General features: G+C 40.5%; 1 protein-coding gene across 1 annotated transcript in view; it reads right to left on the bottom strand.

Moving 5' to 3' along the window:
* The window catches only part of LOC101025167 (FACT complex subunit SPT16), a 34,388-nt gene that overhangs the window by 7,328 nt on the left and 3,039 nt on the right, over positions 1-24,021 (bottom strand). The window contains exons 2-19 of the mRNA XM_003901536.4: positions 15,976-16,068; positions 14,464-14,634; positions 12,623-12,775; positions 11,974-12,120; positions 11,411-11,562; positions 10,562-10,734; positions 8,415-8,505; positions 5,994-6,067; positions 5,751-5,863; positions 4,373-4,438; positions 4,168-4,263; positions 3,969-4,084; positions 3,730-3,883; positions 3,142-3,269; positions 1,967-2,102; positions 1,735-1,861; positions 1,306-1,424; positions 681-806 (exon numbers count right to left, since the gene is read on the bottom strand). Of these exons, the coding sequence (XP_003901585.1) occupies positions 681-806; positions 1,306-1,424; positions 1,735-1,861; positions 1,967-2,102; positions 3,142-3,269; positions 3,730-3,883; positions 3,969-4,084; positions 4,168-4,263; positions 4,373-4,438; positions 5,751-5,863; positions 5,994-6,067; positions 8,415-8,505; positions 10,562-10,734; positions 11,411-11,562; positions 11,974-12,120; positions 12,623-12,775; positions 14,464-14,634; positions 15,976-16,068 (2,235 nt within the window). The remainder of the gene's footprint in view (positions 1-680; positions 807-1,305; positions 1,425-1,734; positions 1,862-1,966; positions 2,103-3,141; positions 3,270-3,729; positions 3,884-3,968; positions 4,085-4,167; positions 4,264-4,372; positions 4,439-5,750; positions 5,864-5,993; positions 6,068-8,414; positions 8,506-10,561; positions 10,735-11,410; positions 11,563-11,973; positions 12,121-12,622; positions 12,776-14,463; positions 14,635-15,975; positions 16,069-24,021) is intronic.

The following is a 24,021-nucleotide window of genomic DNA, read 5'->3' as shown; positions in this document are numbered from 1 at the left end:
AAAGTCTGAAGTGCTTTTGTGCTTAAAAAAAAAAATTTCAGCTTTTAAGTTCAGGAGTACATGTGCAGGATGGGCAGGTTTGTTACACAGGTAAACATGTGCCATGGTGGTTTGCTGCACAGATCATCCCTGAAGTGCTTCTGTAATCCTTCATTCTCAACTATGAAACTAACATGTACATATACCTTATTTAAGGCCACCATGCCATTAACTGTCAAGCTGAGTCTGCAACCTAAGCCTAAACTATTGTAATACACCATCTCAGCAGATACTTGAGTTGTTCTGCACAGATTCAGGGTTGTTTATTTATTTTTTGAGATGGAGTCTCACTGTCGCCCAGGCTGGAGTGCAGTGACGCTATCTCGGCTCACTGCAACTTCTGCCTCTTGGGTTCAAGTGATTATCCTGCCTCAGCCTCCCGACTAGCTGGGACTATAGGTGCGCACCACCACACCTAGCTAATTTTTATATTTTTAGTAGAGACGGGATTTCACCACGTTGGCCAGGCTGTTCTTGAACTCCTGACCCTCAGGTGATCCGCCCATGTTGGCGTCCCAAAGTGCTGGGATTACAGATGTGAGTCACTGCGTTGGCCCAGGTTGTTTACAAAATGCAATCCCTGAGCTTGGATTTGGCCTCATCCTCCCTATCCTGCAAATACAATACTAAACTTCACAAACCTGCTCAGCATAGAGGTCATCTCGGTCATGCATATGCTGATGTTTCCCCAAGTCTGTGGTTATCTCTCCCACTTCTGTGTAGAACTGCACATCCGTGTGCCGCTTCTTCCCAAACATGATGGCATTCTGTTGGCATAAAACGGCAAGAAGACAGAAATCAGAAACACAAAGGTACCTGTGATGGAAATGGCAGTGATCCAAACTTGGGCCTCCACAGCATGCATGCAAAAATAATTAAACCATCCCTGGTGTTATCATAAATAATGATGCTTGGGAATGTGAAGCAGTGTACATGTGAAAAGGTGCTGTGCTCCTACTTATTATAGGAACTTTGGAAATTATGCTGCTAACAAATCTTATCTAAAGCAAAACCTTTTTATTTTAGAAAAAGAAATCTGGAGATCTTGTATGTTTTGCTGGCCATTATATAACACACCAAAGGAACAATCATGCTTATGAGCACCTTCTAGATGCCAGGCCTTGTGGCCTTGAGAGGCATTATTTTATTTAATCCTCTTAATGTTCTTATGCGAAAGGTGATTTTTTCATCACTATTTTCTAGGAAAGAAGCTGAGCGAAATGAAGTGTCTTGCCCCAGAGCTCATGATTATGTAGAAAGGTGTACCTTGAGGTGAAAGTGCAACACAATAATCATTTCTCCATCGCAGGGCTGGAACAAAGCATGCTTAATATTATTGTACAAAATATCCACCTTGTCTCCTCGAACAGATGTGAAGCGAAAGCCTGGGGAAAAGAATGAAGAAATGTCAAGCAGTGTAATTAGGTTAGGCCAAAAGGCACTGCATCTCTTCTGGCTGATTTGCACAGGGTCAGAGGAAACATCAACAACTGTATAGAGCTTTCCTTTCCTTCTGGCCACACAGCAGTAAAGGAGATTCCTCCCAGCATTTCCTTGTCATACTTTGTTAGCGCCATGCTCTAACCAACTGAGCTAACCGCCGATGGCTCTTTGTCAAACTTTATTATCTGATCTGTCATTCCTACAAATGTGCCCCTGAAGACAAAGCCTAGGTATAGGAGAGATCATCAATACCATTGACATGGGCCTCCAGTGAGCCTTGCATCCTCTTTTGGGCAATATTTGGGCGAATGTATAGATCTTTCAGTTTGGGATTACTCCGGTTTAGATTGATCACCAGTGAGTCTTGTTTTACAATGCCCTAAGCAAGAAGAAAATTAATGTGAATTGTCACATATCCTTACAAGTCTCCAAAAAATACATGTCCTCCTTTGTGTAAGAATGTTTTGTCTGTGTTCAGGCTCACCTCCTTCTCCTTCTCTTCAGCTTCTCGAGTTTTATAACGTTTCTGTACTTCTTTAATAATTCGGAAAGCATTCTGAAGGTTCAAGGCTGGTACTGTCTGTTCCCCAGGTGCCTTAATATTTGATGCTCGGTATGTACTGTAGAAAACCAGCAGCATTTATAGTGATTTATTTTTCAGGCCAGGGAAATTGTACTGATTTACTTTATCTTACAGCCAGCTTAATTTCTACTCTTTTTTTTTTTTTTTTTGAGACAGGGTCCTGGCTCTGTCACCCAGGCTGGAATGCAGTGGCCCGATCTTAGCTCACTGCAACCTTCACCTCTTGGGTTCAAGCCATCCTCCCACCTCAACCTTCCAAGTACCTGGGATTACAGGCACACACCACTATGCCCAGCTTTTTTTCTTTTTTTTTTTTTTTTAGCAGATACAGGGTTTTGCCATGTTGACCAGGCCGGTCTCGAACTCCTGGCCTCATGTAATCCGCCTGCCTCTGCCTCCCAAAGTGCTGGGATTACAGGCGTGAGCCACCATGCATGCCCATTCCTTCTTTTTCTTAAATGGAGTATATTACAAACAGCTAGTTCATTGAAGTGGGGGAAATCACATTTTCATTTTTCAAATCTGGCATAACATCCCCAAATTATCCCATTTCACACCATGAAATCATAGAATCCAATGTGGCACCAATTTTCTTGAGGATTCAATTGTAAAATACGTTTATTATTTTTAACACTTATTTGCATAACTATTTTTTCTGAGATAAGGTCTTGTTCTGTCGCTCAGGCTGGATGGAGTATAGACAAGATCAGGGATCACTGCAGCCTCAACCTCCCAGGCTCAAGGGATCCTCCCACCTCAGCCTCCAGAGTAGCTGGGTGACGGGCGCACACCACCACGCCTGGTTAATTTTTTGTTTTTTAGTAGAGACAAGGTCTCACTATATTATCCAGGCTCAAAGTAGGTTTAGTAAATATACAATATCTTCAAGAAGATTCTAAATTGGGATCCATTCTGAAAATAGTACAAAGTCAAGAAGGCAATCTGAAGTAAGTCCCAATGAGGAAGGCTTTGACATTTACTAGGTAGGGAAAATGCAGCACAGAGAATGAAATGTTTCTGAGAGTAACACTCCAGACAAGATGAATCTGGGTGTGACTATTTTCTTGGGGACTCACATTTCCTTGACAAAAGTCGCTTCAGGGTTAGGAAAGATGTTGCCTTCATTCCTGCCCAGAGCACTGCCTGGGCAATAAAAGTTGATTCGCAAGTAAGTATAATCTCCTTCCACGGACATACTTATATTCTGTTCAAAGGAAAACCATAAAAAGTAAACAGATTTCTTTCCTAGAGATTAGTAGTTACAGCAATGTTAAAATTAAGTTAGAAGTTACAAGTTGACTGCTCTTAACCTTAATCTAAATCTAATAAACTTACACATATCTTTTTAATAACGAAGTATCTTTTCCCCCCAAAAATCTCTGAATTCTCAAAGTACCTTGTACCATGAATACAACTACAAGCTAAACAATGCTTAAATGAAGTTGAAAAAAAGATAGGCAAATTATGTTTACAGACTAGTTTAGCTTTCTACTAAGTGAAAAAAACTGGAAGAGGAAGGAGAATGACAGGACAAGAGGGATGTCAGTCAACTGCACAGAGTCTGAAGGAGTGGGAGACATGATGAATGCAGATTATTTATGGCAAATACAATTACTATTTTAAGAAACAGTTTGGATGAAACCTGATGCATTGAATGTTAGTACCTTGATTGTGGCAATGTGAAAAGGTGTTGCAATGCCAAACACGGGCATTATTACAGTCTCATATTTCTTATCGATGTAGATCTTCATTTCCCGAATATGTGGTTCCTTAGGCATCAGAGATGGGTTTTTATAGGACACATTAGATTTGCGAGCTCTGGAGTGGGATAAAAAACAACTGAGAAATTTCTGCAGTCACACAGAACCCTCAGATAATCTCACTGCTCAATGAAAACTCTTACTTCTGAATCTGCTGTTCTCCCTTTTGTTCAGTCAGTCGTCTCTTTGCTTCTTCATTGAGTTGAGCCGCTAGTTCTTTCTGATGTGCTCTTCGCTTCTCTTCTGCAGTCATTTCGTTCTGGTGAATGGAAAATCCAATTTATCACAACATGTGAGCCATATGATAGATGAGATCAACGTAATTCAAAACAGTAAACTTACTCTTGTTCTTTCTGTAAGTAATGCTGCCCGAGAACCTCTTCCCAAAAGGTCCTCTGCCTCATCTTTCTCCTCCTCCTCTTCTTCCTCATCTTCATTCTATGGAAAAAGTCATAATCAAGAAATGAAATTTTAATTATTTTAGCCAATATTATTTAACTTCTTTATATCCTAAACTTCCTATACTACTTATCTATCTTTTTCCTACCTTTAGGAAAATCCCCACATTCTTCACTTTCTTCTTCACAGAAGTGAGAACAGTAGCTGGGCCATCCTAGAATTAAAAGGAGAATGAAGACATATTATTTAAAAGAGGCAATTTCATTTTCTAACCTAGTAAATGGCTGGGCAATGCTTTGAATCTTTTGGACACTAAAATGTTTGACAATGGAATAAATAGTTTTTATCCTTCTAACCTCTAACCTCTTGTCAGGAGCTACAATTTGTTTTTTCTCTTTTTTTGAGCAGAGTTTCACTCTTGTCAACCAGGCTGGAGTGCAGTGGTGCGATCTCAGCTCACTGCAACCTCCACCTCCCGGGTTCAAGCAATTCTCCTGCCTCAGCCTCCTGAGTAGCTGGAATTACAGATGCGCACCACCACGCCTGGCTAATTTTTGTATTTTTAGTAGAGCTGGGGATTCACCACGTTGGTCAGGCTGGTCTCAAACTCCTGACCTCAGGTGATCCACCTGCCTCGGCCTCTGGAAGTGCTGGGATTAATGCGTGAGCCACTGCACCTGGCCAGGAGCTATCATTTGGGAGGCAACATTGGGTAATCGTTAATACAGGTTTGATTTGAAGGCTGGCTCAGTTGCTTTCTAGCTCAGTGACATTTGGCAAGTTACTTAAACTTGTCTGTGCCTTCAATTTATCTAGTAAATGGAGGTAATAAGAGTATCTACTTCACAAGGTACTATTTCAATGAATTAATGTAAACTGCTTAGCTTATGATAAAAACACTGAACTACCTGTGCTCATTATTATTAAAAATCAGTTCCTGCTGAGGGAAAGAAGTTAGTCACAAAAGACCACACAGGGTATGGCTGAATTTATATCAACTGCCCAGATATTTAGCAAATCCTTAGAGAGAACGTAGTTTAGTCACTGCCTAGGCCTGAAGAACCAGTGGGGGAAGAGAAGGGGGATACGGAGAGACTGCTAATAGGTTCAGGGTTTTTTCCTAAGGTGATGAAACTATTTTCAAATTAGATTGTAGTGATGGTTACACAAATGTGAATATGCAAAAAATCACTAAATTGTACATATTAAGTCAGTGAATTGTATAGTATGTGAATTGTAGCTCAATAAAGCTGTTTTTAAAAAGAAAAAAAGAATCAGTTTCATTATTAGTATTAGTTCCTGATATTATCAAGGTTCAAGCCACAATATGACAATATGATTTAATGGTTTAAATCACTGCCTGTACTTGCGCTACAGTCTCTATTCCTAGCTGCATTAGGTTAGGCTGTCACATGGATTCTTCCCCTTAGCTAGCATTTAACAAAGCAAGAAAAAAACCACAGGGTCCACAAACGTGCCTCAAAAGTTAGCTCATGAAGACTCCAAAGTTTAGAGACAATACACACCTCATCCACAAGCACTGTGTCACCAATAAACAGGGCATAGGTTTTCTCTTCTGGCTTTTTCCCCTCCTTGTTAGTCAGGTCTGAGAATCCTAAATTGATGCTGAAAACCATTCCTAAAACAGCAAAACAAGGATTGGTCTGTGGCTGTGACAATACGGAGAGGTGTAAGACATATGCCTAAAAGAAGATAAAGCTAAAGGAAATAAATCACAAAAGTATTTTCTTATTGTATGTGAAACTTACCTTTCTTCAGTTTGTATTGATTTTTACTATTGATTACTAGGGAGCCTTCACGGAATTCAATTCCCATCCCAAATCTGAAAAGAAACAGATAAAAATCAGCAAAAGGCTACAGATCTCTAACATGGATCAAGTATAATATGTTCATTTCAACTTTCACAGTAAGACAGGCAAACATGTTTGAAATGATTTACCCCTGCTGACCGCTCAGTTAGAAAAGAGGATTCAAAGACAGTCTTTGGCCTCTAAATATGCTGTATAATCCCATGGTGAAAAATAATTTCCTAATTGATTATATCAAGCCTTTTAAATTTTAGCTTATTTGCCCACATTTAAACTTTAACCTTCTACCATAAAATCAAGTCAGTAGTATTCCTGTAAACAACATAGAAATTATTAAGGGCTACATTACTAAGACAGTAATAACCAGATTAAAAGGGGCAATTTTTAGTGGAACATTGGTAACCAGATTCATAAGACTTGGTATATAGGTATATATTTCCTCTTCTCCACGAGAGAAGTCTAGAAACTATATACCACAGACTAGTTTTCATCTAAAGAGAGTGCCTACATAAAGCTTTGTTTCCAAATATGTCCTTTGTTCTATAACACGTTATTAGGTATTTCTAGGTGTTCAGTGATAAAATACATTTGAGAAATATACTGGATTTGAAGGGGTGTCCTGCCCCTCCACACCTGTGGGCGTTTCTCGTTAGGTGGACCGAGAGAATTGAGAAAAGAAATGAGACACAGAGACAAAGTATAGAGAAAGAAAAAGTGGGCCCAGGGGACCCGCGCTCAGCATACAGAGGACCCACCGGTCTCTGAGTTCCCTTAGTATTTTCTCTGAGTTCCCTTAGTATTTATTGATAATTATCTTTACCATCTTAAAGAAAAGGAAGTGGCAGGATAATAGGATCATTATAGGGAGAAAGTCAGCAGTAAGACATATGAATAAAGTTCTCTGTGACATGAATAAGTTTAAGGAAAAGTGCTGTGCCTTGATATGCATATGCAAACATCTCCATAAATCTTTTTAGTGCATAAAGAGCAGCATTGCGCTAGCAAGTCCCGCCTTTCGCCCTAAGGCGGTTTTCTCCTTTCACAGTAAACAGAACACACAATCGGGTTTTATATGGAGATGTTCCATTGTCCAGCGATGGGCAGGAGACAGATGCTTTTCTCTATCTCAACTGCCAACAACTGCCAAGAGGCCTTCTTTCCTCTTGTACTGGTCCTCCTCAGCACAGACCCTTCACGGGTGTCAGGCTGGGGGACGATCAGGTCTTTCCCATCCCACGAGGCCACATTTCAGACTATCACATGGGGAGAAACCTTGGACAATACCTAACTTTCCTAGGCAGAGGTCCTTACGAGGCCATATTTCAGACTATCACATGGGGAGAAACCTTGGACAATACCTAGCTTTCCTAGGCAGAGGTCCCTGCGACCTTTGGCAGTGACCTTTGGCAGTGTGCGTGTCCCTGTGTACTTGAGATTAAGAGAATGGTGATGACTTTTAACCAGCAAGCTGCCTTCAGGCACTTGTTTAACAAAGCACACCGTGCACAGCCCAAAATCCTTTAAACCTTGAGTCACCACAGCACATGTCTCTTGCAAGGACAAGGTTGGGGGTAGGGTCACAGATTAACAGCATCTCAAATACAGAACAAAATGGAGTCTCTTATGTCTACTTCTTTCTATATAGACACAGTAACAGGCTGATCTCTCTTTCTTTTCCCCACAGGATTGAATAAACAAACAAACTCCTCCCCAACCCAAAAACAATAATAAAAAAAAAAAACAGCCAGGCACAGTGGCTCACATCTCTAATCCCAGCACTTCGGGACATCAAGGTGGGAGGACTGCTTGAGCCCAGGAGTTCAACACCAGCCTGGGCAACAGAGCGAGACCTTGTTTCTACAAAAAATATAAAAATGAGCTGGGTGTGGTGGCACGTGCCTTGGATTGGTCCCAGTTATTGAGGGTGCTGAGATGGGAGGATTGCTGGAGCCCAGAAGATCTAGATGCAGTGAGGCATGACTGCGTCACTACACTCCAGCCTGGACAGAGTGAGACCCTGTCTCTAAATAAAATATTAGGGTATCTCAGAGTATGTAAGTTGCAAATGTGCATGGAGAGAGAAAATACAGTATGTATTAATATTTCCTAACATCTGTAATTAGATCCTGGAACACCTGTGGGCTGGACCACCACACTGGTCTAGAAAAATCTCTCTTATACACTTGGGAGAACTTAAATCTGTCTCACTTGCTCTGATAACATCATGTGCCTGGCACATAGTATAGTTTGCTAGTCCATAAATGTTGGCTGAATCAATCAATTAGCCTAAAGAAATCAGACTGACCATTGACAGTCTAATTGAAAACTGACTCAAGAATGACAATACACATCATGGCATACCCTAGGTTTTTGGTAATTTTGTTCAGCAGCTCTGGCTTCTGCTTTTTAACCACATCCATGACAGCGTTATATACGTCACATATCTTCACACCTAATAATAAGACAGAAAGGAGATATTAAAGTATCTTTTAGAAAAAACACTCAGTAACATTTTGAAATCAAAATTTACGTCCCCTAAAGCAGTGTTTCTCAAAGTGTGAACTGAACAGTCCACTCACTCTTTTTTTTTTTTTTTTTTAATTTGAGACAAGGTCTCACTCTGTCACCCAGGCTGGAGTGCAGTGGCATGATTACGGCTCACTGAAGCCCTGACCTCCCAGACTCAATGATCCTCCCACCTCAGTCTCCCAAGTAACTGGGACTACAGGCACATGCCACTATGCCCAGCTAAATATTTTTTGTAGAGACATGGTCTGCCATGTTGCCCAGGCTGGTCTCAAACTGGGCTCAAGCAATCCTCCCACCTTGGCCTCCCAAAGTGCAGGAATTATAGTGTGAATCACTCCACTTGGCCCCCTTCTTTTTTTTTTTTGAGACAGAGTCTCGCTCTGTCGCCCAGGCTAGAGTGGAGTGCAGTGGCGCGATCTTGCTTCACTGCAAGCTCCGCCTCCCGGGTTCACGCCATTCTCCTGCCTCAGCCTCCCCAGTAGCTGGGACTACAGGCGCCCACCACCACGTCTGGCTATTTTTTTGTATTTTTAGTAGAGACGGGGTTTCACCATGTTAGCCAGGATGGTCCTGACCTCGTGATCCACCTGCCTTGGCTTCCCAAAGTGCTGGGATTATAGGCTTGAGCCACCGCACCCGGCCCTGGCCCCATTCTTAATCATACTATTTGAGAATCGCTAATCCAGGAGGACACTGGAACACCAGTTGGTCTTAATACTTTAAGAGTTGATAAACGGTATCACATTAACGTTATTATACATTTTCAAAAACAGATCCTTGTGGTGGGCCTGTTCCATTTATCACTAAATGGGTGAATTACTGTTATGAGAGCTGTGGCCTTAATTTTTCAGGATCTAGACTATGAATGGGTATGTCAAGCTAAAAAGTAGTCCAGATATAGTGGCCTCAGAGGGATCTTTACTAAAGTTCCAACAGGACTTTTTTTTTTTTTTTGAGACGGAGTCTTGCTCTGTCGCCCGGGCTGGAGTGCAGTGGCCGGATCTCAGCTCACTGCAAGCTCCGCCTCCCGGGTTTACGCCATTCTCCTGCCTCAGCCTCCCGAGTAGCAGGGACTACAGGCACCCGCCACCTCGCCCGGCTAGTTTTTTGTATTTTTTTAGTAGAGACGGGGTTTCACCGTGTTAGCCAGGATGGTCTCGATCTCCTGACCTCGTGATCCGCCCATTTCGGCCTCCCAAAGTGCTGGGATTACAGGCTTGAGCCACGGCGCCCAGCCCCAACAGGACTTCTTAAGACCGATTTAGAGATAATATGGAAGAATGGTGTCTGGAAGCTCAGTATCCTTCGTATTGTTTTGATGCAGGATTAACATTATATATCCTGTTGGTAGAGATACTAGTTCTCAGAACTTTCTATAACTAAGGAATAGTAATAAGGCCAAGGTATTTTGTGAAGATCTGGACATAGAGGGCCTAACAAGTCAGAGAGGTTTCTATAAACATCAATGTAAACCACAATGATCACTCATACCTGAAAGAAATGCAGATTCAAGACCTACATGCTAGGATGATTCAACATTTCTAAATCTTATTCTGTTTTTAATATGACAGCCTCAGAGACATAAACATAACACTAATGACATTTCTTTTTTGAGACAAGGTCTCAACTCCATTGCCCAGGCTGAAGTGCAGTGGCGCAAACATGGCTCACTGCCGAGGTACAGTCACAACTCACCGCAGCCTTGACCACTTAGGCTCAAGTGATCCTCCCCAACCTCAGTCTCCTGAGTAGCTGGGACCACAGGTGTGCACCACTATGCCCAACTAATTTTTTCATTTTTAATTTCTTATAGAGATGGGGGCCTCATTGTGTTACCCAGGATGGTCTCGGACTCCTGGATTCAAACAATCCTCCTGCCTCGGCCTCCCAATGTTGCGATTACAGGTGTGAGCCACAGCTCCTGGCCAATGACATTTTTGTGACGTAACTTCTAAACCTCCTTTTCTAAGGCACCTCACCATGTCTTAATTCCTTCAGCAGCTCCTCTTGAAGCTGGAGTAAAAAGTTGTAATTTTCTTGAACTTCCTGAGAAGGATCAACCATCAAAGTGCGAACAAGGTTGGAGCAGTAAGACTTGAAGCGAATACCCATGGCACAAGTGATGGCCCCAAAATGCATATGATTCTTGTCACTAGAGACCAACAAAGAAAGAAAACATTTCATTACCAAAACTAGCGAAGTCTTTGGTTATCAATGGGACACGGTATCAATAATCATTACTTTTCCCTGCTATATCCTAAAGCTGTGGCTGAATAAGGACCTAAACTTTTTTTGTGTTTTGTTTTAAATAAACAAACCAGTTTAATAAAGGCTCTAGAGTAAAAGTCAGTGACCAAAACTTTCAGGATAAAAATTCAGTGAGAAAGTGAGTACTGGATTATAAAAATGCAAAAGATATACTGAATTGTATCCATTACAGTCTAATTGTGGGGTTGTGAGGAGTCACTTATCCATCAGTCCTCTATGAATTGTGAGTTGTAGTTAGTCTTAAATATAGATAACAGAGACTGGAAAGGGTAAGTGTGTGGGGGGGGCAGGCGAGGATGAAAAGAAATGGATTACAAGGTACAAACATAAGGTAAGATAGAAGGAATAAATTCAACGTTTGACAGCAGAGTAGGGTGACTCTACTTAACAAAAATGTACTGCACCTGCGTGATGGACACCCAAGAAAATGACTTGGTGACACTATACATTATGTACTTGTAGCCAAATTTCAATGTACCCCACAAATTTGTACAGATTTTAAAAAAAGAAAAAATAGGCTAAAGTCAAAGCGCTATATTATGAAGTCTTCATATACTTACCTCACCACACTGAACTTGAGATTATAGTTGCCACCACTCTGAATGATAGGAGGGTAACACATTTCCACAGTAGAAGGGTCTGCCCCAGCAAGGTATTTTTTCTCTTCAATGGCCTTTTCCACAGACTCAGCCAGTTTGCTGTGTCGAACTTTCTGTAAGAGCATCCAGAAATAAAGTAACACTTACTAGAGGGTAGCAAAGCGGGGTGTGTGGACACTATGATTTGAAGACAAAATATATCCTTGTATAAGGATGATATAAAAAAGGTCTTACGAAATGGTTTATGCACCAGGCAATATATTGGTATGCAGGCAAAACACATTTTGGAGAACAGTATGTAGGACCTACAGCTATTCCTAGGATTCTCAAGTAAAATAATGGGTTACCTCAAGAAAACATAATGCAGGCTTACCATTATTTTGAAAAAGAGATGACGTAATTACCACCAACTTAAGTGTCAGTCTTAATTTCAAAGGAAGTGGAAGAACACATCAACAGATTTGCATGATAGACTTATTACTGCTTCATTAAAACACTAAAAAGACCCTCTCATCTCCATTTACCTCATCTGCATCAACTATTTCCATGACTCTTTCCTTGAAGAATTTGTTGAAGACTTCAGAAGTGATGCTGGCTGCTTTCTTCATTAGGTTGAGCTCCCCATCCTCCTTTACAGCGATGGTATATGCCACAACTGCACTGATATCTATCTGCAGTCAAAGTGACAAGAGTTTCTAATATGCAAATATAGAATTACAAAATAATGCATCTCTCCAATTTGAATATTATCAGTGATATTTCTGTTACTTAGCAAATGATTTATCACTGGTTTGTAGAATATTCAAATATTCTCTTCTTGAACTGAATTAAACATTTGAAATAGCTCTTTGCCAGGTCACTGTGTGTAGTACAAGAGGTGTTAAACTAATGTACTACTTAAAATGTAAACTGCCCTCTCTAGATGTTTTTGTAAAGGCAGATGGAAGAAAGGCAGGGAAAGAAATTTTGTTTCCAACTCTAAAGTGGCTGGACTATCTCCTGAAAGTCCCATCTACTGGCTGAAAAGTAAAACTGGCACACTGCTCAAAGGGGATAAAATGTGAACAAACATACAGGTTTCCCAAAACAAACGTCCTGCACTATCTGTTATGGAAGCCCATCACATTTCTGTCTTCTCAACTCTTGATTTGCTACTTTCCAGTAGTATCTTACTTTGTCAAAGCCTTCTTTGTTGAGGCAGTCATTCCAGCTCTTCATGAACTCTCCAGGGAATTTGTCTTTGCTGAACACTCCAATCTTCTTTCCATTCTTGCTTTCTTTAATGGCTTCAATCATTTTGTCAAAGCTACTCTTATTACTTTCATTCTGTCAGTGTCACAGGGAAGAAAAGGGGTCTGTTAATTAGACACGTATGTTTTACCAATAACAGGCAGAGGAATATTCTAAACTATGGAAAAAATAAATTCTCCTCCCATCCCCACCTACTTTTTATTTTTAAAGAGACAAGGTCTTGCTCTACTACCCAGGGCAGAGCACAGTGGTGTGATCACAGCTCACTGCAACCTCGAACTCCCAGGTTCAAGCAATCCTCCTGCCTCAGCCTCCCAAGTAGCTGGGACTACAGGTTCATGCTACCATGCCTGGATAAATTTTTTTTTTGAGACAGACTCTCGCTCTGTTGCCAGGCTGGAGTGCAGTGGCGCAGTCTACACTCACTGCAACCTCAGCCTCCTGGATTCAAGTGATTCTCATGCCTCAGCCTCCCAAGTAGCTGGGATTACAGGCGTGTGACAACATGCCTGGCTAACTTTTTATATTTTTAGTAGAGATGGGGTTTTGTTATCTTGCCCAGGCTGTCTTGAACTCCTGACCTCAAGTGATCCACTGCACCCAGCCTTCCTGAATAATTTTTGTATTTTTTGTAGAGATGGGGTTTTTGTCATGTTGCCCAGGCTCATCTGGAACTCCTGTGCTCCAGTGATCTGCTCACCTTGGCCTCTCAAAGTATTGGGATTACAGTCATTAGCCACCATGCCTGGCCCACTTGTAAGATGCCTTCCCATCTTTTTTTTTTTTTTCTTTTTGGGAGACGGAGTCTCGCTCTGTTGCCCAGGCTGGAGCGTAGTGGTGCGATCTGTGCTCGCTGCAAGCTCCGCCTCCTGGGTTCACACCATTCTCCTACCTCAGCCTCCGGAGCAGCTGGGACTACAGGTGCCTGCCACCACGCCCGGCTACTTTTTTTGTATTTTTAGTAGAGACGGGGTTTCACCACATTAGTCAGGATGGTCTCGATCTCCTGACCTTGTAATCCGCCCACCTCGGCCTCTCAAAGTGCTGGGATTACAGGCATGAGCCACCGCACCTGGCTGATGCCTTCCCATCTTTAAGGAAGATTGCAATATACCAAAAGTGAGCAAAACATTTCTTTAAATATTTTTATATACTCAGGTGAAAGTGCTGCCATAAGTTGACCAGACTATTCCTTTTTTTAAGAGAAGGGGTCTCACATTGCCCAGGCTGGTCTCAAACACCTGCGCTCACTCAAGCAATCCTCCCATCTCAGACTCCTGAGTAGCTGGGACTACAGGTGTGTACCACCACGCCTGATACAACTATTCTTTTTCTTCAGGAAGTTAAGAAACTCAAACACATAAGTGAACAATATTCTGAGAAAACATCCTATGTTAGGTGGGCAGTATGACAAAAAAAAAATCACGTTTGATAAAAACTGGAAATGATTTATATCTAAGTTTCCTTAAGGATATTTAAGGTTATTTGCTCTAATTAAGGCACACAGATGAAAACAAGTGTCCTCAAGACTGGACACATAAAGTCAGTGTTCACCAGAATTTCACAGCCCATTTGTTTTGCTGCAGTACTGATAGGATTACTGAATTCTTTTCTTCCTAACAATGAAGACGTGACAGAACTTTGTAATTACAACAACAGCCACCTATAATTTCCCCTGCACATTCTTTCAAACTCCTATAAGGCATTTCCGTTCATCCCTTTTGAAGATTCTTCCACATTTATAACACATTATTAATCCTGACCTTTTCTCGTATTAGCAGTGTGATGGCAGGGGCTCCATTAGCATTCTCATTGCCCTTAGTGTTGGCAATCTGTTTCAAGAACTCCACTTTTTTCTTGCTGGCCATAAAGATGATCTTGTCATCACAAAAGACCATGATAGTATCAGTTAGTTCGTAACCAAAGAGCCACGTCTATGGAAAAAGACAACAGTGACAATGGCATTTACAGATAGAAAAATTAATGCACTCATACAGATATACAGAAATACTTATATAAAAAAATAACATGTCTGAGATTAACTCCAAGGTAATCAGGCTGGGGAGTCTGGAGTGGACACAAATTAAGCAAGACTGGCCAAGAGTTGACAATTTATCAGAACAGGACAATGGGGTTCAATGTATTATTTTCTCTACGTTTATATGCTTGAACTATCTATAATTAAAACCATCAAATCAGTTGAACAATTTATGTTTACAGGAACTATATCAATATTTAGTAAAACAGAAATGGTTAAAACAAGGGACAGAGTGATACAGAACCATGTGTTACTACCTCCTCAATTACCAGTTGCCTACCAATTATTCATTTCTCCTTCTCAAAGAACTGACATTTTTAACTGGGGATACTGCCCAGCATGAAAACTCTATTTCCCATCCTTCCTTTCAGGTAAGTATGGTCATTAAGATCAAATTTTGGCCAATACGTCAAAAACGGAAGTACTGTGTGCAGCTTCAGCAAAGTCTTCTTAAAAAGAAAAGGTGGCCTCCCATTTTCTTCCCTGTCTCTATCTTTTTGCTTGGAATGTAGATGAAACACCTGGAGTTCTAGAAGCCATTCTGTACCATGTGCCAGAGGGCTATGTTCTTTGGGTAGCAGAACAGAGAACTGGAAAAAGCCTGGGTCCCTGAAGACTATACATAAGGAAAAGAATATTTTGCTTAACTCGCTGTTACTTAGGTTTTTGTGTTATAGCAGCTAAATCCATATTAATTGATACGAACACTTCTTTTTCCTTATGTCCTAAACCACTGCTAAATCCAACTGAACTTTATGTGATGGTGAAAATACCATTTATTTGCTCTGTCCAATATGGTAGCCACTACCGAGTACCAGAAACAGCTGATGAGACTTGAGAAATTGAAATTTTTTAAAATAAGAGACAGGGTCTCACTGAGCTGCCCAGGCTGGAGTGCAATGGCATGATCTTGGCTTACTGCAACCTCTACCTCCTGCGCTCTTGCCATCCCCCTATCTCAGCCTCCTGAGTAGCTGGGACTACAGGTACACAGCCCCACATCTGGCTAATTTTTTTGTATTTCTTGTAAAGACAAGGTTTTGTCATGTTGCCCAGGCTGGTCTTGAACTCCTGGGCTCAAGCAATCCACCTACCTCGGCCTCCCAAAGTGCTGGAATCACAGGCATGATCCACCGCACCCAGCCAGGAATTTAATTTTTAATGTGGCTACCATACTGAACAGTGAAGCAGATAATCCAACAACTCTAAGGGCTAAAAATTGCTGTAAATCTCTCACCTGTAAGGCAGTTGATTTGGCATAAACAATTTCTTCATCAACACCCACTGATACAACAATGGCATCAACGTTGGCATACTCATCTTCTCCTTTCTGAAAAGAGTGGGTAATTGTCACTTAATTTTCACATTAGCAAAACAGGAATACAGACTTCAATATTTACCTAGAATATGTATAATCTTTTCCTGATAGAAATGTCAAGTTTAAGGTACATGCCTGCTTGGCAGTCTTACAGCTATCCTATTTTTTGTTTTTACAGTACTTGTTAATTGTTGATAAATAACAAGAGAAATTATTCCTTAGTCTCCAGATCTATGTTTCATAGTTCAGGAAAACAGATCAGTGACAAACGTCCTATGTAATTCAAAGACATATTTTATTTTTTAAAATTTTATTATTTATTTATTTTTGAGACGGAGTTTTGCTCTTGTTGCCCAGGCTGGAGTGCAATGGTGCAATCTCGGCTCACTGCAACCTCCGCCTCCTGGGTTCAAGCAATTCTCCTGCCTCAGCCTCCCCAGTAGCTAGGATTATAGACGCCCGCCACCACGCCAGGCTAATTTTTTGTATTTTTAGTAGAGACAGGATTTTATTACGTTGGCCAGGCTGGTCCTGAACTCCCGACTTCAGGTGATCCAGACGCTTTGGCCTCCCAAAGTGCTGGAATTACAGGCATAAGCCACCGTGCCTGGCCCAAAGTAATTTTTTATATTCTAAAATCATCTTGCACTCTCAAAGATAGGCCACCTTCATCTCAGAATCTTTCAAGGAGTTATAATTTATGCAGAAATCTATATATGCCTTCTTTTTTGGTTCAGTCACAGCAATCTTAATAGAGAGATGTAACCCCGTGGTAAAATGAACACTTCAACAACATGAAATCACAGATGCCTGGCCAGGAAGCCATGGTAGTTTTCATCCTTATAGTTTTTGTCAACCTCAACACCAATGTCCTTCCTGGCTGATGGAGAAACGGCAGTTATTTATTTTTTTAAAAAGCTTTAAGACAGAATCACATAAAATTCAAAAGTATACAATGTAATGATTTTTAGCAGAATTATGCAACCATCACAATTTTGGAACATTTTAATCTCTCCAAAAACAAATGCTGTGTCCTTGAGCACAATCATTCCCCAACTCCCCCTACCTCCATCTCAGCCCTAGACAACCACTAATCTGTCTCTATGGATTTGTCTACTCCGGACAATTCATATACATGGAATCAAATAACATGTGGCCTTTGTGTCTGGCTTCTTTCACTTGTTTTCAAGGTTCATCTGTGTTGTGGCACGCATCAATACTTCATTCCTTTCTACTGCTGAATATTTGATTGTGTAGATATACCACATTTTATCTATCCATTCATCAGTTGCAGGACACTTCCTCAGCCTCTCAAGTAGCTGGGACTACAGGTATGCACCACCATGATCAGCTAATTTTTGTATTTTTTAGTAGAGATGGGGGTTTCGTCATGTTGGCCAGGCTGGTCTCGAACTCCTGACCTCAAGTGATCTGCCTCCACTTGGCCTCCTGAAGTGCTGGGATTACAGGCACAAGCCACCATGCCCGGCCCTCACTGTAGTTTTGATTTGCATTTCTCTAATGACTAATGATGTTGAGCATCATTTCATATGTTCACTGACAATTTGTATACATCTTGGAGAAATGCCTGTTCAGATCCTCTGCCATTTTGTAGCTGAGTTACCGCTTTATTATTGAGCTGTAAGAATTTTTATATTCGGCCGGGCGCGGTGGCTCACGCCTGTAATCCCAGCACTTTGGGAGGCCGAGATCATGATCACGAGAGGTCAGGAGATCGAGACTATCCTGGCTAACCCGGAAACCCTCGCCTTACTAAAAATACAAAAACTAGGCCGGGCGAGGCGCTCATAGTCCCAGCTCGGGAGGCTGAGGCAGGAGAAATGGACCTGGAGCGGCAGTGAGCCGGTAGATCGCCACTGCACCTCCAGCCTGGGCCACAGAGCCAGACTCATGGTCTCTGCTAAAAAAAAAAAAAAAAAAAAAAGAATTTTTATATTCTAGACACAAGTCCCTTATCAGGATCTGCAGACATTTTCTCCTATTCTGTGCATTTTATTTTCACTTTCTTGATGGTATCCTTTGAAGCACCAAAGTTTCTAATTTTGAAGTAGTACAATTTATCTATTTTCTTTTTTATTTCGGAGTCAGAGTTCCTATTCCTTAGGCTGGAGTGCACTTGGCATCTATCTCGCCACTGCAACCTCCGCCTCCTGTTCAAGTACTCGCTTCAGCATCCCAAGTAGTTGGGACTCCAGGCACCTGCCACCATGCCTGGCTAATTTTTGTATTTTTAGTAGAGATAAGGTTTTGCCATGTTGGCCAGGCTAGTCTTGAACTCCTAACTTAGAGTGATCTGCCTGCCTTGGCCTCCCATAATGCTAGGATCACAGGTGTAAGCCACTGTGCCTGGCCTATCTATTTTCTTGTGCTTTTGGTGTCATATCTAAGAAGATTCTGCCTAATTCAAGGTCACTCAGATTTACTTCATACTTCTTCTACAAGGATTTCATAGCTTTAGCTATCACAGTTAGGTCTATGATTTGTTTTCAATTAATTTTTTTGTATGGTCTGAGGACTAACCCAACCTCCTTCTTTTACACTGAATATCTAGTTGTTACACCATCTGTTGAAAAGACTATTCATTTCTCATTGAATTGTCTTGACATCCCTGTCAAAAATAAAATGACCATAAATGTGAGGATTTATTTCTGAATTTTCATGTTTATTCCACTCTTCTATATGCCTACCCTTATGCCAGTACCATGATGTTTTGATTACTATAGCTTTGTAGTAAGTTTTGAAATCAAGACGTGTGAGTTCTCCAATCATCTGATATTCTTCAACAGCTCTATAAAGCCAAAAGACTGGTCATTCTGGGTTATAATTCTGACTTCCCCTATAAAGTCAAGATAAATGCATACATAAGACTCTTCCACATTTTTGGGCTTCTGCTTGTCAATAAGGATATATGACAGCAACTGAGTGTTCTGTTGTATGTCTCTACCACGACAAAATATATTATGCAAAGAAGTCACTACCCAGAAATTACATGCCTTTCCCCATTGACTTCAGTAAGAAATGTTTTCCTTCAGCTTGGTAAAAAGTTTTATCATTAGTTTCCACTGATAGTGAAATACTAATTGTAGTTAAAACTGCTAGTCCCTTTGTATGAATCAAGGTAGTAGCACCAAACTACTTCTCCATTACCACACACTCAGGAAAAAAGGCCAGTTTCACTTAAGAATGTCCTTGATGAAGTAAAAATGATTACCATTACAAAATCCCAACCCTTGCCATCTGTCTTTTAATAGTCAATGTAAAGAAATAAGAAGTATAAACAAAGCACTTCTGTGTGCAGTGAATTTATGATGGTTGGCTCAAGGAAAAGCACTTGAATACGTATTTCAGTAGCAAACTAAACTAGCCATTTGAAGACCTGGATTAGCCGGGCATGGTAGTAGGTACCTGTAATCCCAGCTACTCGGGAGGCTGAGGAAGGAGAATTTCTTGAACCCGGGAGGTGGAGGTTGCAGGAAGCTGAGATTGCGTTACTGCACTCCAGCCTGGGTGACAGAGTGAGACTCTGTCTCAAAAAAAGAAAAAAAAAGATAAATGAACAGATTTAACCCAAGAGGTCTAAACCTTACTGAACAGGAATTTCAGAAACAAAAGACATCACTAAGGAAATGCAGGGACTAAAATGATCAAATAATGCACCCTGGGACTGAAGAATGTGAGCTTGAGACTAAAAGGATTTCCCCAAAAGAGACATATCAAAGCACATTGCTGTGCAACTTCAAAACAGAAGGGATGATTCTAAATTTCAGAGAGGTTATATATGTATACTGGAAATAGAATCATATTGACCTTCTCAAAAGTAACACTGAAAGCTCTGAAGCCAAATGGCTTCAAAATTCTGAGCAGAAAATGATTTTCAACACAGAATTTTATACCTACTACATTAACAAAGCCAATAGAGTTCACTTTGGTTAATTATATTATTAACCAAAAATGAGGACAGACTAACACTTTAAAGACATGCAAGGACTAAAAGACATTTATATTCTATGCATCTTTTTTTTTTTTTTGCATGGGGTTACACTGGAGCTAGTGGTGAGCTTTTTATTTATTCTTTTTTTGAGACACAGTCTCACTCTGTTGCCCAGGCTGGAGTGCAATGGTACGATCTCAGCTCACTGCGGCCTCTGCCTCCTGGGTTCAAGAGATTCTTGTGCCTCAGCCTCCTAAGTAGCTGGGATTACAGGAATGTGCCACCATGCCCGGTTAATTTCTGTATTTTTAGTAGAGATGGGGTTTTGCCATGTCGGCCAGGCTGGTCTTGAGCTCCTGGCCTCAAGTGATCTGCCCACCTTGGCCTCCCAAAATGCTGATATTACAGGCGAGAACGAACCACTGCACCCGGCCCATCTTTTCTTAGGAAGTTCTTAGAGAAAATATGCTAAACAAAAAACAAAGCAGAGGCTCTTGGGATATAGGGGACCCAATACTGGAAAGTCCTGAGGTTCAACAGGCCTAAAGAGTAACCTGTACAGATGGAGCAGGATAACGTGGGGGGTGGAAGTAGAGAGTGAGGTTGCTTAAAAAGAAACAGAATAAAATTCAATGAGTGTGAGAAATTTGGAATAAAAGATTGGTAACACTATGATAGACCTGTTGGAGAAAATTAAGGCTAGGGAGACTTTTTTTTAAAGGAGAAAAACTGAGGAAATCATTAATGCCAGGAAAAACAAAAAACTGCAAAAAAAAAAAAAAAAAAGGAAAGTTAATCATACTTTATTACTTCACCCAGCAATGAAAACACTTATATGAACATAAACAATGTAAATAGTAACTACTGATTTTACTAAAACTTGTGGGGAAAAGTTATTAAGAAGGACGGATGTGTGATCAAGTATAACAAAATGTTAACTGTGTGGGTGGTGGGTATATAGGGTGTACTTAAAACTCAACCTGTCTGTAAAATTTTTCCTATCAATGTGTCAGGAGAAAAATGTTGACAGGGAAGTTGGAATGAGTGTGATGATACAAAGAAGTTAAATTCAGATCTACCATAAGTTAATAACGGTTAAAAATCCACAAATCAAGAAACAGTAGTATACACAGATATTATTTAGAAATATGAAAGAAACAAAAAACTTGAAGTGGTTGCCTCTGGGACAGGTGACTTTTTGTTTTAAGGCTTTTATTAGAACTACGATTTTTAAAAAACTATATTACTGATTAAAATAATTTTTAAAGTGAGAGTTAAGTAAAATATAAAACAGATGGCAAAGAATCTGCAAAAATTGTGAAGGTGGTATCTGGATGACAAAAGTTGGAGAAGCAGTGCAGCAGAAGAACAATTATCTTCCTTTGAACCAAATGGGATACTGCCTTAAAAAAAAAAATATTTTTGCAGTCTGGTTATAGCTAAATACCCATATAATCAGTTACTACTGTTCACTGAGTGACTACTACATGCCAGGCACTGTAGTTGTTAATAGGGATAAAAAGTAAATACAAAAGTAGAGATCTAGGGCTGGGTGTGGAGGCTCACACCTGTAATCCCAACACTTTGGGAGGCTGAGGCGGGTGGATTGCTTGAGGCCAGGAGTTAGAGACCAGCCTGACCAATATGGTGAAATTCCATCTCTACTAAAAATACAACAATTAGCCGACTATGGTGGCACACACCTGTAATCTCAACTACTCAGGAGGCTGAGACATGAGAATCACTTGAACCCGGGAGGCAGAGGTTACAGTGAGCTGAGAATGCATCACTGCATTCCAGCCCTGGTGACACAATGAGACTGTCTCAAAAGAAAAACAAAAAACAAACAACAACAACAACAACAAAAAAAGTAGAGAACTAGATTATAAAAGCTGAGTAAGCAACATTTTAAAAAAATCTCAATCCATCTGGGCATTTATTTCCATCTAACCCTCTTTACTCAGCATTATTAAAAAGTTTCTTGGCCAGGTGCAGTGACTTACACCTGTATTCTCAGCACTTTGGGATGCTGAGGTAGGTGGATCGCTTGAGCCCATGAGTTTGAGACCAGCCTGGGACAACATGGTGGAACCCTCTCTCCACAAAAAATTAAAAAAAAAAAAAAAAAGGCCAACTGTTGTGGCATGCATCTGTGGTCCTAGCTACTCAGGAGGCTGAGGTGGAAGATCACCTGAGGCTGGGTTGGTTGAGGCTGCAGTGAGCTGTTACTGTGCCACGGCAATCCAGCCTTAGCCAGAGTGAAACTCTTTAAAACAAAAACAAAAACAAAAAAACCTCTCTCTATCCCACTCCAGAGATAAAGGAGCTGTTAAGAGGTGAGTGAGTGAAAGTAATCCTCTGCGGGACTGAAATAACAGGAAATGTCTATACAGCTAGCTCTCCTTATCTGTGGATTCAACTGTCTACTGAAAATTAAAATGGCCAAACAGTTTTCTATGTCATTACCCCCTAAAAACTAAGTATAACTATTATTTACACAGCACTTACACTATATTAGGTATTAAAGTAATCTAGAAATCAAAAATAATGAGAGGACATACATAGACTATGCAAACATGATGCCATTTTGTATCAGGGACTTGAGCATCCTTTGATTTAGGTAACTAGGTATGTCCTGGAACCAATCCCCAACAGATACAGATGGAAGACTGAATTTTTTTTTTTTTTTTTTTTTAAGAAATGGGCTCTCACTATGTTGCCCAGGCTGGTCTTAAACTCCTGGACTCAGGTAATCCTTCCACCTCAGTCTCTGGAGTAGCTGGGATTATACAGGTATAAGCTACTACGTATTTTTTAAAAATCCTTCCTGAGCCACAGAAGACAGCTGTTGAATCTTAAGAGAACCCAGAACAAGAAACTAAGCTACCATAAAAATGTGCAAAGAGCCAGAAAGCTCCACTCAAGAGAAGCAATGACACTTTAATTCATTAGCTTCTTCAAAGGCATAAAGTTTCTTTGGGGTCAGTCTTCCACCACCCCAATCCTGACAGTTGGAGTAGGCTCACATGAATGTGAGTATTCCTTCTGAAAACAAATCTTTTTGACACTTTATGGAATTCTTTGAGATAAAAGGCAGATGAATGAAGTCAAGGTCCACTCATAGCAGAATGTCCCAACAGGTAGGTCTCAAATGATAATCAGATATGCCTGGAAATTGTGCCCCTCAGTCCTCAAAGCAGCTGGAACCTTAGGATGGTAGATAACCTCTTTTGTTTCTCCCAATGAGCAGCACTAATCATATTACTTGGTTAAAAATAATCATAATCATGAAAAGGCTGGCAATCTCTGAATAAGGATCTAGCAAGCATAAGAGGACAAAGAAGCATGCAGCCCATTTCCATGATCCACCACTACCACTTGGGATATTCTAATAATACAGAGAAGGTGCTGCAAATCCTTTCTGCTCTTAGCAGCTCTCACTTAAAAAATAAGAGGCAAGACTGGATCTAGACTCAAACCTCCAGGAGTCATAAAACAGTAGTACGTTCTAGTCACTGTAAAAGGTCTCTTGTTGATTTTTGACTAACTCCATTTTCCCATCTCTAAAATGACACGGTTTACTTAGATACAAGGCTTAATACTTTTGAAATTTCTATTCAGTTAAAAGTACGTGATAACTGCAATTGTTTTTAGGCGTAAGTTAACAAAGTTATAATTAATAAATAGTATATTTTATTTGCAATAGCCTCAAAATAGGTACCTAACTGAAAATTAACTTGCAAATAGGTAAGGTTAGTTCCTACTCTTATTTTTAAAAAAGGAAAGAAAAAGGTTAGTAGCTTATCAGTTCTCTACAATCCTGTGTACTTGTATTTGGAGTGCTGGAACTACCAGGTTCAACTACTACAGCTTTTAAGGGCTTATAATCAAGAGTATTTAAAATTAAAAAGTGGGTGTGAAGCCCAAATCATTTTTTAGTTAATTTTAGTCACAACTGAGTTGTTTTTTTTCTTTTTTTCAGATGGAAGCTGAAAGCAAAAGGCTTGGGATTT

This window comes from Papio anubis, chromosome 7 (genome assembly GCF_008728515.1).
Source record: "Papio anubis isolate 15944 chromosome 7, Panubis1.0, whole genome shotgun sequence".
NCBI lineage: Eukaryota > Metazoa > Chordata > Mammalia > Primates > Cercopithecidae > Papio > Papio anubis.
The sequence above is the reverse complement of the archived record's forward strand: the minus strand, read 5'-3'. Positions and strand labels throughout refer to the sequence as shown.